This window comes from Neopsephotus bourkii, unplaced genomic scaffold (assembly GCF_033783945.1).
Source record: "Neopsephotus bourkii isolate Nb327-2 ecotype Australia unplaced genomic scaffold, CSIRO-AGI_Nbou_v1 NB_580, whole genome shotgun sequence".
NCBI lineage: Eukaryota > Metazoa > Chordata > Aves > Psittaciformes > Psittacidae > Neopsephotus > Neopsephotus bourkii.
Window position 1 is genome coordinate 855,174 of NW_026901081.1, and position 15,133 is coordinate 870,306.

A 15,133-nucleotide genomic window follows, 5' to 3' on the forward strand; every position below is an offset into this window, starting at 1 on the left:
GGTGGGTTTATTCTGTTCGTGGTGTTGGCTGGTACCAACCACACGACTCAAACACCTTTGATTCAGGTCTCACAGGCCAATAATATGTGGGAGAATTGAAGAAGGGGGGAAAAAAGCAGCTAAAGCTGTGCCTGCCCCTTAGAATCAGAATCAACCAGGTTGGAAAAGCCCTTTAAGCTCACCCAGTCCAACCATTCCCAGCACTGCCAAGGCCACCACTGCCCCATGGCACTGAGGCCTCATCTCCATGGTGTGTGAACCCAGGGCCGGTGCCTGCAGCCCTGCCCTGGGCAGCCTGTTCCAATGCCTGAGCACTCTGGGGCAGGAATTGGTCCTAATCTTGTCTAACCTCTCCTAACAGAGCTCTTCTCCTCCCTGTTTCTCCGTGCCGTTGCAGGAACCTTGTTGACCACCCCACAACACACTGCCATTGGAGCACATCCAGTTTCCGTGCCAACGTACAGGGCTCAAGGAACCCCCACCTACAGCTACGTACCTCCACACTGGTAAACCCACTGGCCAATTCATGTAAGTGCTGCCTTGGCAGGCCTTGCTCTGCTCTTGTTGATTAGTTAACCACCAAGCACTGCTATTGCTGCTCTGCTTCCTGCAAAGCTGCTGAATCCCTTTCTCAAGGTGATGCTTTTGTCTCCAGAAGAGCCTTTTAGCACTGCTCCCTAGTAGGGATGTCTGCATGGTGCTCTGTCATGGGGCTACAGAAGGTTTTAGCAAAGCATAGTGTACCTTGACCTTACATAGAATCCCAGAGTAGTCTGGGTTAAAGGGACCTTAAAGCTCATCCAGTCCCAACTCCTGCCACGGGCAGGGACCCCTTCCACTGGAGCAGCTTGCTCCAAGCCCCTGTGTCCAACCTGGCCTTGAGCACTGCCAGGGATGGGGCAGCCACAGCTTCTCTGGGCACCCTGTGCCAGCGCCTCAGCACCCTCACAGGGAAGAGCTTCTGCCTAAGAGCTCAGCTCAGTCTCCCCTCGGGCAGGTTCAAGCCATTCCCCTTGGCCTGGCCCTACAGGCCCTTGTCCCAAGCCCCTCTCCAGGTTCCCTGCAGCCCCTTTAGGCACTGGAGCTGCTCTCAGGTCTCCCCTTCAGGAGCCTTCTAAAACATCCTGTTTGTTATCATGGGCCTTGTGTGCAGCTGCCTGCAACCAGCTGCAGGTTCCTCTCATGCTCAGGATCCCCCAAGTCCCAGCTGCTCATTTAAACACCCTCCTGTGTTGATGGAGCTCTTGGTCCTTCATGCCCAATTAACAGGGAACGCAGCTGATGGGAACACATGATGCTGCACGGGGAGGCAGCAGGGATCAACCAGCCCTGGGGGCTATCTGAAATCTCTCCTTGCTGCATACATTACACTGAGCTAATCCTTCCCATGACAAATCGTTGTGCAATTAGCAGAGAGGATCTCATCTGCACATTTTTAATCCTCTGCAATAGATACCACCACCGAGCTGCTGCTTCCTCAGCTCCCTGCCCAAGAAATTGTGCTCACAGTGGCACGAGGGGTGGTTAAATCCCATGTACATCAGCTATAGGTGCTGCTATAGGGGTGCAGAGGAGAGGAGAACAGCTCTGATCATAGAATCACAGAGTCAACCAGGTTGGAAAAGCCCTTTAAGCTCATCCAGTCCAACCATTCCCAGCCCTGCCAAGGCCACCACTGCCCCATGGCACTGAGGCCTCGTCTCCATGGGGTGTGAACCCTTGCAGGGCCGGTGCCTGCAGCCCTGCCCTGGGCAGCCTGTTCCAATGCCTGAGCACCCTCTGGGGCAGGAATTGGTCCTCAGCTCCATCTAAACCTGCCCTGGTGCAGCTTGAGGCCGGTTCCTCTTCTCCCATCCCTTGTTCCTTGGGAGCAGAGCCCAGCCCCTCCTGGCTCCATCCTCCTCTCAGGCACTTGGAGGCAGCCATCAGGTCCCCCCTGAGCCTTCTCTTCTCCATCTGAACCCCCCAGGTCCCTCAGCCCTTCCCCATCACACTTGGGCTCCAGGCCCTGCACCAGCTCCATTCCCTTCTCTGGCCCCGCTCCAGCCCCTCAATGTCTCTCTTGCAGTGAGGGGCCCAGAGCTGAGCACAGGATCCGAGGTGTGGCCTCCCCAGTGCCCAGTGCAGGGGCACAATCCCTGCCCTGGCCCTGCTGCCGCACTGGTGCTGATCCAGGCCAGGATGCTGGGGGCTCCCTGGGCACAAGCTGCTCATGTTCAGCTCCATCCACCAGGTCCTGTTCCATGGGCAGTTTCCAGCCACAATTCCCAAGCCTGGAGCTTTGCATGGGGTTGTTGTGACCCAGGTGCAGGACCCAGCACTTTGCCACAGCCCAATTATCCAGCCTGTCCAGACTGCTCTTTAGAACCTTCCTACCCTGCACCACTTGCTCCTAACTCCTTGTTTGCACTATGTCTGCTCTCTTCCAGATCCAGAGTCAAACATTGTATGCAACTACACAAGTCTTACATCGGTGCTGTGGCCGCTGTCCTGCAGCACCTCGTCTGTTTGCAAGAACAAAAGAAAACCAACAAAAGTGCAAGGGTCACTTTATGCATTCTTTAGTGGTTTTGTAAAAGCTGCTTTTTCTAATCTTCTGCCTCCCTTTTATTTTATTGTTTTCTCCTCTCCCCTTTCCTCCTCCCCACCCCACATCCATTGTGTAACACACGTACTGACACTGAGCAATAGTCGAGTTCTCTTTGGAGTCCTGTCATTGGCAAGCTCAGAATATTCCACTGTTTTGTTTTTCCAGCATTGCCCAGCTGAGTGGTGCAAAGATCCCCCCACTTCTTGTTCGTTTTGGGTTCTTTTCATGACCTTTCTGTTGTTGTTGTTGTTGACAAGAGCCTAGATTTCCTTTGGCTAGTAAGAGTGGTTGATGTTCAGGGTACTACGTGAAAAGCACAGCGCTGGTAGGCAGGCTTCTTCTTCCCATTTTGGTTTGGGTCTTTTTAGTTGAAGAATATAAATTATTTAATCTTCCATAACATATTACAAGAAAACAAAAAAAAAACACTTGGTGTCTTCCAGATAGCTGTTGTGATAGATTATAAATGCATTACCTGCAGTGAAGTTCTGAACTCATCCCTTCTTTTGTAGGAGTTAAGAGAATATAAGTATCATTAGCGACGTAACACACTTGTCTTAGGAAGTATGAGGAATGGGCACCATCAGGTCTTTGGGCTGCTTTTTCCAACTGGGCAAATGGGTCTTGTGTGATGGGAAGAGAGCAGCAGAGACACACGTGCCCTGGTAGCATCTTGCACCTCTTGGGTAAATGGGATGCTCCCCATCGGCCACGTCCTGGGGCTGCATGAGAGAGAAGGCAGCTCCTTCCCTGCGTGGCTGCTGTTTGCAGGCAGAGATGGGCTGGGTGGCTGTTGAAGGAAGCAAGGAGATGTTCAAGGGTTGGTCTGAAGAGCTTCTCCAGGTCCAGGGTTTGGTTTGAAGAGATTCTCCAGGTCCAAGGGTTGATCTGAAGAGCTTCTCTAGGTCCAAGGCTTGGTTTGAAGAGCTTCTCTAGAGTCTCACAGTGTGGGAAAGGAGGAGAGCTGATAGGTGGAGAAGAGTCTTTGAGGTAGGGCAAGGGGGAAGATGGGTGGCTTCACCTTTCACCTGTGTCATTGGCAGGGCTGAAACCAAACTGATTCCTCCGTGGCAGTCAAGGTGCCCCCCTCATTCTTTGGGTTCCAGCTGAGACTTCCAGGAGAAATGCTCATCCAAGCACAAATCCTGGCACCAGAGAGAAAGGCAGGAGAGGGGGATGAGAGCGCTGCTCTGCTTGGCCTTTGGGGAGAAGCGGAGGGGAAGAGGAAGCAATAGCAATAAACGTGTCACCTTCCTCATGGGAAGGCACCCGAGGAGAGGCGAGAGCAGGGAAGGTGATCCACAGTTGACAGGGACCAGGCTGGGATACAATGGGCATGCAGAGGCTGTGGGCATTGGGGTAATTTCAGGGGGTTTTGGCTTTCCCAAGGGCATGAAGATGTGAGGCCAAGTGTGGCCGGTGACATCCCACCTTGGGGTATCCGAGTGGAGCAATAAGTTGTATGGAGGGCAGTAGAGAGAGGTTTTGCAGCCGGTACTTGAGGCCAGTTTATCTTTAAGCCCTTATCACTAAACCCTGAGTAGAAACAAGGTTTTTCTTCTGTTTGGTGTTTCCTAAGACAAAACCACTGTTGGGTTTTGAGTTTTCCCTCAAGTGTGCCAAAAGAGTTACGTGCACCAGCAGTGTGTTCGCATCTCGCATCTCTTGGGCTTCAAGGTTGTCACAATGGACCAAATCCAGAGCCTTTAAAGCAGTGAGGTTAGGAGATGTGGGTGGGAATCCCTCCTGGCATCGCCTGTCATGGATTTCTGACCCATGCATGGTGTTGAGTCAGTGCCCTGTCTGTTGGTCGCTCTGCTTTGGATATGCCTATCTCCATATGGAGGTGAGGGCAGTGGAGAGCAGCACTGGAGGGTCACCTTGACTGGGATACAGTGGTGTAGACATCAGACTGGAGGGGCTTTCAGAAGAGCAACGTGAGCAGTTGTTGGTCCCAGGGGGAGACCTTGCTCTTGGTTGTGTCTCCAGCTTGGCTTCTGCTGCCACTGGGAGCAGTTATGGAGCTCCTTCCTATGAGCATGGTCCAAATGAGGAGAAACAAACTTAGGGACCCAAGAGGACTTCTTGGTCCTGGGTGGTTTGTCAGGTTGGGTGGTGGAAGCAGCACTTCTGTATGGGGGTCATTTAGTTGGTCATGGGGGTTTTAAAGGAGATCTAGCAAAGCTCTGGTTGACCTTCCCAACGTTGAGGGGAGCAGAGTGGGGGAAGACTGAACAGCAGTGTGGGGTGGGAAGGTGGATTTCTCCTGTGTGGTACTTGGGATTGCACTTTGGGTTTGTATAAATGGAAAAGAGAAGGAAACCCCCCCCCAAAACCTGAGGGTTCACTTTGGCCAAGCCAAGGATTAGCACATGAAGAGCACCAGGACATTTGGAACCAATGTTACTGCATCACCCTTCCACTGTTTGTAGCAGTTAAACCTGGGTGGGAAACCACCCAGTAGATCACAGGACTTGAAGACCTCTCAATACCCTTCTTTCCTCTCATGTTGACTTTGTGCTATGTGTTAGGAGCTGTCTGTCAGCATGGAAACACATAGGGTAGGGTAAGCTCCAGCCAGAGTAATGGCACTGTGACTTGCAGGGTTCAGTGTTATCACAGCCTAGGTCCTACAGAGGAGGTCCTGCCCAGCAGACCTAGGCACCCTTCACCCTCAGCTGCTTTAGGAATGGATGCCAATACTTGGGTCCATGGCCAGGAAGGAGCTGCCAGGGTTGCTGGTGAAAGGAAAGAGAACACTAAAGGTAGGGTAGAAAGCTCCAGGAGGATCACCCAGTGTTACCCCTACTGAGATGTGACAGGGGTGGTTTAGGTTTAACTCCTTCCCTTGGACCAGCAGCAGATCTGATGCTCCTCATCCTGTTATGCCCAGGCAGAAATGCCCATTCACTCAAGCAGGGTGTGGAGAGGTGAAGCATTCACTGCTGTCAGGTGAGAGGCTCTAGTGAGCACGTTTGGAAACTGGTGGTGGGGTTTAGGCTTGGACACTGCATGGCTCCAGGGCCAGTGCATGGCTCCAGGATTGGGCAGCTCCTTCCCAAGGTGTCTTCATGGGTCCATGATGGTGGTGAGATGCTCCCTGCTGCTGAATGGGGATGTAGGGCTTGATGCCTCTCAGCTCATGCCAGCAGTGACCTGCAGCCCTGTCCCCTTCCCCATGGAGGGGTATGGGGTTTGGGGTAGACGGAATGATGAGAGGAAAGCCCATGATCCCAAGCCCTTTCCTTGGCCAAGTCATGGCTTAAGTGAAGGTCCTGGGGAGGTTGCAGCACTGATGGTGGCCACCAGCTTCTCAGATACTTCACTACGTCAAAGCTTTGCTGATGTTAGTTAAGCAAAAGGGTTTCCTGTGGTGGAGGATCACACTGGGCATTAGCAAGGAGGAGCAGGAGGGGCTAAACCATCCTTAGGAACCTCTCAAGTATCTCAGAGATTGATATTGCCACTACAGAGGAAGGAAAAGCACTCTGAAACCACTGTTACAACCATGAACCCATCCCTGTCATTATCTCTGCTTGAAAACACGAGCTGTAACCCAAGATGTGGGGAGGCAAAAAGGCAAATGGAGAGTGGTGGTGACCCCCAACCAGAGTGAGCTTCTGTATCCATCACCCCTCCAAGGGGTTGAACCCTCCAGGTGACCATTTGCTCTTGTATTTAATGAATAACAATAACCCAGGTCAGCTTTTGCAGTTGTACTTACCATGAAGTGTTATTGAAGGGCTTGGTTTGAAGGATGGATGGTTTAGGGTATCCGTTTTCTCCCCATCCACCAGCATCCCTTCCCGAAGCCCTCTCTGTTTGCCATCCTCTCCCTCCCCTCCTCCATCCCAGTGGATGCAGGGATATGGGATGATGTGGTCCCTTGGCCAGAGGGTGTGAAATAGGGGTTGGCTTTCTTAGAGGGATACACATTTGAGGATGTTTTGAGGAAACCCACATTTGAAGGAGAATTTTCCATAGGGAAACCCAACCAGCCGACAATAGCAATAAGAGCTGCTGGATATCCATAAATCCAGGGCTTTTGGGTTAGTTTTTATTAATTGTCAGTATTTCCAGGCCCTCCATCCATCACTCCCAAAACACAGTGACCCTCTGCCCATCTTCCTTTCACTTTGTCCTGAGCCCATTGGGCTGCCAGTAGGATGGAGCTCCAGATGGTTTCTCTGCCATGCACTAGCATTCCCATAGGGAAATAAGGAAAACAAAGCCTGCTGGGAGCCTGAGAGGGAAGAGAGCTTGGAAAAGGTGTTTTCCCAGCATGTTGCACCGTGGCACTTCGGGATTTACCTGTAACCAGGCAAAACAGCCTGGTACAGGGATGTTGGCAAAGCAGGAGTAGCAAAATCCATGCTTCAACAGCAGCAATTCCCAGTTGGAAACGCTCAGTTGTGCTGTTTGTAGGGAAAAGCCTATTGATGCAATACAGCCACCTGCAGCATCGCTGCAGCTCCCTGCAAGGGATGGAGCTGGGGTTTCCCAGGGTGAAGGAGGTTTGGGATCAGAGAGGTCGGGAAGCATGGGAAGGAAGCAGAACTGAGCCAGTGGGGTGCAGGATAGCACCCAAACCCTCCCGTTCCCATAGCACTGAGCAAACCCACGTTGGGTTTTACCCTTCTTTCTATGGAATAAGGTTTTTAATCCCATTTTTCCCCCCAAATCAACTCATTTTTAAATAGTATTTGACCTCTTTAGCAAAAAAATAAATACATAAATACCAAAAAGTAAGAGAAATCAAGACGAAACCCAGGAGTAACCATGTCTTCCAAGTCTCAAAGGTGTGGAGGGAACATGGCCTTGAAGTGATGCCCTGGAGAGCCCCCGTCCCCCTCCCCAGCCTCGGTTTGTCCATCTGAAAGTGTCCATTTGGGTTTAGTTCCCTGGTTTTGGGGTTTGTTCTGGTTTTGGTTCTGAAGATCAGGTCGTGGTCTCCCCCCCCATCCCCGAGTTTGTAACTGTCCCATATTTCCTGTAAGATGTAGACCATTGGAGACCTATGAACATGTTTCCAAAAACAAAAAAGAGAGAAAAAATAAATAAAAGAGCCCAAGAGGGGGGCTGTGGTTGGTTTTTTTGGTGCTGAGGGGATGGAGAAGTGAATGGGAGCAGCCATAAACCCATTTCTAGGCTGGATGTGGAGCTTGGTGGGCACCAACTCAACCTTGGGTGGGTTGTTCCGCTGAGCCCAACGTGGCCATTGAGGAGGTCAGTGTGATCCTATAGGAGGAGTGTGTGAGCTTCGTGGTGAGCAGAGTGGATCTCCTGGGCTGATTGAGGCCTTGGATAGAGATGTCCATGCAGGAGACCAGCTTTGGCCAGCTCAACCCATGCTCTGGGTGGGTTGTTGTAAGGTGAGAGCTGTTCTGTGATCCACAGGCTGTCATTAAACTGCAGTGTGCAGTACCAGTGCAGTGCTGGTACCTCGTGATGGAGGGAAGTCAAGAGCTCATGATGTGCCTGGAGAGGCTTCAGTTCAACAGAGCAAGAAGGTGACTGTGAAATGGCATCCCAGCTGCATGACATCCTCCACTGCATGGTGTCTGTCTCCAATGGAGCTGTGCTCTGGCATCATGGCTTTCCAGAGGTGTTATCCATCAGGGCACCATGATGTGGCCACCATCACCAGCATCATGGCTCCCAGAGATGCTCTCCATCAGTCCACCATCAGCAGTGCTGCAGCTCCAGGAGATGCTGTCCATCAGGGCACCACGATGTGGCCACCATCACCAGCATCATGGCTCCCAGAGATGCTCTCCATCAGGGGACCACGATGTGGCCACCACCACCAGTGCTGCAGCTCCAGGAGATGCTCTCCATCAGGGGACCACAATATGACCATCACCACTGGTGCTGCAGCTCCAGGAGATGCTCTCCATCAGGGGACCACAATATGACCATCACCACTGGTGCTGCAGCTCCAGGAGATGCTCTCCATCAGGGGACCACGATGTGGCCACCACCACCAGTGCTGCAGCTCCAGGAGATGCTCTCCATCAGAGGACCACAATATGACCACCACCACTGGTGCTGCAGCTCCAGGAGATGCTCTCCATCAGAGGACCACGATATGACCATCACCACCGGTGCTGCAGCTCCAGGAGATGCTCTCCATCAGAGGACCACGATATGGCCACCACCACCAGTGCTGCAGCTCCAGGAGATGCTCTCCATCAGGGGACCACGATGTGACCATCACCACTGGTGCTGCAGCTCCAGGAGATGCTCTCCACCAGCCCACCATGCCATGGCCACCACCAGTCCTTGGGGACAGGGAATCCTTCTCACCAGCTGGGCCCGACGATGGATTTGCCATGCTCCTGATGGACACCTTGGTGGCAGGAGGAGAAGCCAAGCTGCCGCCTCCAGCACTTCACGGCTCCACACAGGACTGGTCTTCACACGGCGCCCAGCATCCTCTGCCCCCTCCATGGGGTCTCTGTGGGTGTCACCGTCCCCCCGAGGCAGCCCCCAGGCCTGCTGCCAGCTGTGAAGGACAAGGGATGGACCATGAATGAGGCTGGATTGGGCCCTCTGCACCACCCCAGTGCCCGGGGCCACCTGTGTCACTCCCTAGACCAGTATCCATGGGGCCTGTTGCTACCCAGGGACATCCCTGTTGGAGGGGACACCTCCTAAAGCAGCCACCCAGGTTCTCCCCACATCACCGGTGCCCCCCCATAAGGATGCTGAGGCCCTGCAGGACTTGGCCATGGGCTCAGCAGGGTCAAGGTGACCCCAAATATGTGGGGGGGGAACCTGGGGTGACAGGAGCTGGAGGGGACACGGTGTCCAGGATGCTCTTATAGAGCTCCACATGCACATGTGTGTCTGCATGTGTGACTGAACGTGTGCACATGTGTGTGCGTGCATAAGGGGTTTCCATGTGCATGTTTGCCCATGCATACGTGTGCGTGTGCAGTGGTGTGTGAATGGTGCCCGTCTCTGTGTGTGCACACGCACAAAGCTCCATGTGCAAGGGTTGGTTTGCATGTGTGTGACTGCATACGTGTGTGTGACTGCATACATGTGTGTGTGACTGCATGTATGTGCGACTGCATATGTGTGTGTGTGACCGCATACATGTGTGTGCAACTACATACATGTGTGTGACTGCATACATGTGTGTGTGACCGCATACGTGTGTGACTGCATACGTGTATGTGCGACTGCATACATGTGTGTGACTGCATACATGTGTGTGCGACTGCATACACGTGTGGGTGACTACATACATGTGTGCGCAACTGCGTACATGTGTGTATGACCGCATACATGTGTATGTGACCACATACGTGTGTGCAACTGCATACGTGTATGTGCGACTGCATACATGTGTATGTGACCCCATACATGTGTGTGACTGCATACGTGTGTGTGACTGCATACATGTGTATATGACTGCATACGTGTGTGTGACTGCATACGTGTGTGTGCGACTGCATACATGTGTGACTTCATACATGTGTGTATGACCGCATACATGCGTGCGCAACTGCATACATGTATGACCGCATACATGTGTATGTGACCGCATACGTGTGTGTGACTGCATACATGTGTGTGACTGCATACATGTGTGTGTGACCGCATACATGTGTGTGTGACCGCATACATGTGTGTGCGACTGCATACATGTGTGTGTGACCGCATACATGTGTGTGTGACTGCATACGTGTGTGTGCGACTGCATACATGTGTGACTGCATACATGTGTGTATGACCGCATACATGTGTATGTGACCGCATACGTGTGTGCGACTGCATACGTGTATGCGCGACTGCATACATGTGTATGTGACCCCATACATGTGTATGACTGCATACGTGTGTGTGTGACTGCATACATGTGTATATGACCACATACATGTGTGCGACTGCATGTGTGTGTGACTGCATATGTGTGTGTGTGACTGCATACGTGTGTGTGTGACTGCATACGTGTGTGTGCGACTGCATACATGCATACGCAACTGCGTACATGTGTGTATGACTGCATACATGTGTGTGTGATTGCATACATGCGTGTATAACCGCATACATGTGTGTGACTGCATACATGTGTGTGTGACCGCATACATGCGTGTGTATGTACATCAGTGCATGTGGGTTTGCATGTGCATTTATGCATGTGCTCATGCATAGGCTCAGGGGCCTTGGCCTGCTCCATCCTGGCCATCACCAGATGCACTCAGTAGGCTCCAGAGTTCACGCTCTCCCCTCCAGCTTCCTGCAGCCCCATCTTCCCCCATGATGGACCCCCAGAGGCTCCCCCCAGCCTCCCATCACCCCCCCTCCCCTTACCTTGGGGGGGCCATCAGTGCTCCTCACCCACATCCCACTCCCGGTGGGCAGGGCTCCATGGTGGGGCTCACCCCCAGCATTGCTCCTCACCTCCGGGATGCGGGACACCCGGAACCTGTTGGGGGGGGGGGGCATCGCATCAGCTTCTCCCCACCCTGCAGAGAGGGGGACACGGAGGGGGGGTCCCCACTCACCTGCCCACAGAGAGGATGGTGACCTCAGCGGGCCGAGCCCCCGGTTTGGGGCCCTTGGTGGCCCTGGGCAGTGGCAGCACCTCCGGCCACTTCTGGCTGCAGCGGGCGCACGGGGCTGGGCCCTGCACTGTGTGGAGGTGCTGCTGGTGCTGGCAGGAGGGGGGAAACTGAGGCAGGAGGTGCAGCCTGGGGAGGAGGGGGAGATGGAGTCAATGGGGGGGGGTTGCTCCTACCGTGGGTGCAGCCTTGGGGGGGGTCCTTACTTATCTGGGGGGGTGCAGCCCTGTGGCTGTTGGCTGTGATGCTCCTTCAGCAGCTCCTCCAGCGCTGCTGCGTTTTCTGTGGGGGGGACACCAAAAGGGGGTCATGGGGGGGTCCAGCCCATGTCACCCCCTACCCAGGGGCTCCCCCCCCCCCCCCCGACCTTTCTTCTCAGTGATCAACCGCACCAGCACCCCGATGGTGTCCTCATTGGCATCCTCCAGCTGGTAAATGGAGCTGGGACCTGGAGGTGGAAGTAAAGGGGGGTTCAGTGGTTGGGGGATAAACCCCGCCATGGATGAATAGGATGCCCTGGGTCAGTGAGGACCAGAAGCCATGGGGATGGGTTGGATGAGAGGAGATGGATGCGGGATGATGGATGCGGGATGATGGATGCGAGATGATGGATGCGGGATGAGGGAGAGGGATACGGGATGATGGATGCGGGATGAGGGATGCGGGATGATGGATGCGGGATGAGGGATGCGGGATGAGGGATGCGGGATGAGGGATGCAGGATGAGGGATGCGAGATGATGGATGCGGGATGATGGATCTGGGATGACAGATCCGAGATGATGGATGCGGGATGCGGGATGATGGATGTGGGATGACGGATCCAGGATGACGGATGAGGGATGTGGGATGATGGATGCGGGATGATGGATGTGGGATGAGGGATGCGGGATGAGGGATGCGGGATGATGGATGCGGGATGATGGATGCGAGATGATGGATGCGGGATGATGGATGCGGGATGATGGATGCGGGATGAGGGATGCGGGATGATGGATGCGGGATGATGGATGCGAGATGATGGATGCGGGATGATGGAGAGGGATGATGGATGCGGGATGATGGATGCGGGATGATGGATGCGGGATGATGGATGCGGGATGATGGATGAGGGATGATGGATGCGGGATGATGGATGCGGGATGATGGATGCGGGATGATGGATGCGAGATGATGGATGCGGGATGATGGATGCGGGATGATGGATGCGGGATGATGGATGCGGGATGATGGATGTGAGATGGTGGATGCGGGATGATGGATGCGGGATGATGGATGCAGGATGATGGATGCAGGATGATGGATCCGGGATGAGGGATGCGGGATGATGGATGTGGGATGATGCATGCGGGATGATGGAGAGGGATGCGGGATGTGGGATGATGGATGTGGGATGATGGATGTGGGATGAGGGATGCGGGATGATGGGTGCGGGATGATGGGTGTGGGATGATGGATGCGGGATGATGGATGTGGCACATCCAGGGCTCACCGGTGGCTCCAGGCTGGGGCTCCTTGCTGGTGGTGCAGTAGTAACCCTTCCTCTTGAGCAGGTTGCAGACCAGGATGCCCAGCAGCCCCATGGCACAGAAGACCGGGACGATGGTCAGCACAGCCGCTTGTGCTGCTGCTGCCTCCTCCTCCTCTTCCTCACCCATCAGAGCCACCCATGTCCCATTGGTCCCCACTGGCTGCTCCAGTGCTTCCGGGCTGCGGCCTCGCCGCCGGCCTGGGGATGGAAAGCACCGGATCAGCCTCAGGGAGGAGTTTATTGGGATCAAATCCCGTTTTCCCAAGAGCTCTGCTGCCCTTAGGGAGGCAGAAACCACTCATGTGAGGAGCGGGCACATCCCAGCATCCCTGCTCCATCAGCACCCACCTCGGCACCCCGGGGTGCTGCGGGGAGCGCTGGCGCAGGGCAGGCACCGACCCCGGGGCTCCTTCTCCCCTTCAGGGCTGTAAAACCTGCGGGGTGGGACGGGAGGGTCAGGACGTGGCCCACGAGCGGCACCGGGGCTGTGGGGCCGCAGCAGGGCTCACCCCGGCAGGCAGGATCCGCATCGGCTGTCGGTGCCCGCGGTGCCCGGAGCCACCAGGATCCTGTTCCCATCGCGGCAGCGGGTGTGAGCGGAGCAGGATGTGTCCCCCCGTGAGAAGGTGCCGGGGGGGCAAGCTCGGCACAGCCCCCCTGAGCCACATTCCTGCACGCAGGGAGAGGGAGGTGAGCGATGGACGGAGCCAGCACCTTCCCCCCGGGTGCATGCACCGTGGCTTACCCCAATGGGCTCCTCTCCGGGGGCGCATCCCGGTGTCCCCTGCTCCTGGGGACCGCAGCTCCCGGCCCCTGCACCAGGGCTGCTCAGCACCTGCAGGAGAAGCAAAGAGAAGGGCTCAGCACCGGGTGCGGTGAGAATCCTGCTGCTGCCCGGGCTGTGCTGGTGGGGATGCAGAGGTGAACCCGTCACAAGTGATGGGCATGGAGCAGGGGGATTATCATGGAATCCCAGCCTGGGTTGGGATGAAGGGACCTTAAAGCTCATCCAACCCCAACCCCTGCAATGGGCAGGGACCCCTTCCACTGGAGCAGCTTGCTCCAAGCCCCTGTGTCCAACCTGGCCTTGAGCACTGCCAGGGATGGGGCAGCCACAGCTTCTCTGGGCACCCTGTGCCAGCGCCTCAGCACCCTCACAGGGAAGAGCTTCTGCCTAAGAGCTCAGCTCAGTCTCCCCTCGGGCAGGTTCAAGCCATTCCCCTTGGCCTGGCCCTACAGACCCTTGTCCAAACGCGATGTGATGGCTACAAACCCATTGCGTGCATCGTGGTGGATGCAAACCCATCACTACTGACATGATGGACACAAACCATCACCAGCGACATGATGGAGCCCAAGGCACTGCACGCATCACAGTGACCCCAACCTGTCCCAAGGGATTGGATATAAGGAAGAAGTTCTTCCCTGTGAGGGTGCTGAGGCACTGGAATGGGTGCCCAGGGAGGTTGTGAATGCTCCATCCCTGGCAGTGTTCAAGGCCAGGTTGGAGGAGGCCTTGGGTGCCATGGTTTAGAGCAAAGTGTCCCTGCCCATGGCAGGGGGTTGGAACTGGATGAGCTTAAGGTCCTTTCCAACCCTAACCATTCTATGATTCTATGATGTGACAGATGCAATCCCATTGCATGCATGCACATCACCAGCAACGTGATAGATGCCACCCCATCACCCAGACCATGATGGATGCAAACCCATCCCCAGTGACGTGGTGCTGATAAACTGACTGTGGCTGATAAAACCCACCATGAGCCTTGCTCAGGCCAAGGCACCCCAAGGAGCAGCCCCAGCTCCTGAGGTACCTCTATGGCCCATCCCAAGAGCATCTCAAGGGACATGGGACAACACAATGGTCCCAGCAGGAGCAGCGAGGAAGAAGCCACGTTCCCAAACAGAAGCTTCAGCAGAAGAGAAGAGGAGGAAGAATGTGGGGGGGAAAAGGGGAACCTCAACCCAAACCCAGCATCTCCCCAGGGCTGAGCCAGCTTCCAGGTGGGGAATGTATTGGGTTGCCCTATTGTGGCTGTGGGGTGGTGATGCTGGACCGGGCTCTGGCATCAGAGGAGGCAGAAGGAGGGATGTAGGAGGATGGGATGGGATGGGATGGGATGGGATGGGATGGGATGGGATGGGATGGGATGGGATGGGATGGGATGGATGAGGCCGTACTCACCCCCAGGACAGTGACAAGCCACCAGTGCATCCCACTGCTCTTCATCACTGGGGAGACCTGCCCGGGGGGAAGCATCAGGGTCACCATCCAGGGGAAATCCCAGTGGGGAAGCGGCTTGTGGATCCCTGTTCCCCTCCACTGGGATGCTCCAAGGCATCTGCCTGGATACCCCTGCAGCAGCGGCTTCCACCACCCCCACAAAGCTTTGTTAGGGGGTTTATGGGATGCTCAGCATCATCTCCTTCCCTTGCA

The 15,133-nt window shown here is 54.9% G+C and overlaps 2 protein-coding genes across 8 annotated transcripts in view; one reads left to right on the forward strand and one right to left on the reverse strand.

Annotated features, from left to right (window-relative positions):
- Nucleotides 1–2,592, forward strand: part of FAM168A (family with sequence similarity 168 member A) — a 174,643-nt gene extending 172,051 nt beyond the window's left edge. For all 6 annotated transcript variants that reach the window (XM_061351428.1, XM_061351431.1, XM_061351430.1 and 3 more), the window contains 2 exons: nt 398–528; nt 2,430–2,592. In XM_061351428.1, the coding sequence (XP_061207412.1) occupies nt 398–510 (113 nt within the window). In that variant the 3' untranslated portion in view covers nt 511–528; nt 2,430–2,592. The remainder of the gene's footprint in view (nt 1–397; nt 529–2,429) is intronic.
- A 4,041-nt stretch (nt 2,593–6,633) lies between these two features.
- RELT (RELT TNF receptor) lies at nt 6,634–15,053 on the reverse strand. 2 transcript variants are annotated; one of them, XM_061351421.1, is made up of 10 exons: nt 14,882–15,029; nt 13,439–13,528; nt 13,203–13,363; nt 13,042–13,127; nt 12,655–12,891; nt 11,531–11,611; nt 11,370–11,445; nt 11,107–11,292; nt 10,913–11,027; nt 6,634–9,095 (listed from the first exon to the last, which is right to left on the reverse strand). In XM_061351421.1, exons 1-10 carry the CDS (start codon nt 14,966–14,968, stop codon nt 9,057–9,059), a joined length of 1,158 nt encoding a protein of 385 aa, XP_061207405.1. In that variant the 5' UTR covers nt 14,969–15,029; the 3' UTR covers nt 6,634–9,056. The 2 variants fall into 2 exon arrangements, with proteins under 2 accessions (XP_061207405.1, XP_061207406.1); XM_061351422.1 differs by lacking the exons at nt 13,042–13,127; nt 13,203–13,363 and having other exon boundaries at nt 14,882–15,053.
- Between the last annotated feature and the right edge of the window lie 80 nt (nt 15,054–15,133).

Excerpts from the sequence above, each read along its gene's own strand:
- RELT (XM_061351421.1), bottom strand. The coding sequence starts at position 14,968 with ATGGTGACCCTGATGCTTCCCCCCGGGCAGGTCTCCCCAGTGATGAAG. Across the intron at positions 13,529-14,881 it reads GGCTTGTCACTGTCCTGGGG|GTGCTGAGCAGCCCTGGTGC; the intron begins GTGAGTACGGCC and ends CTTCTCCTGCAG. Across the intron at positions 13,128-13,202 it reads TGCGGATCCTGCCTGCCGGG|GTTTTACAGCCCTGAAGGGG; the intron begins GTGAGCCCTGCT and ends CCCACCCCGCAG.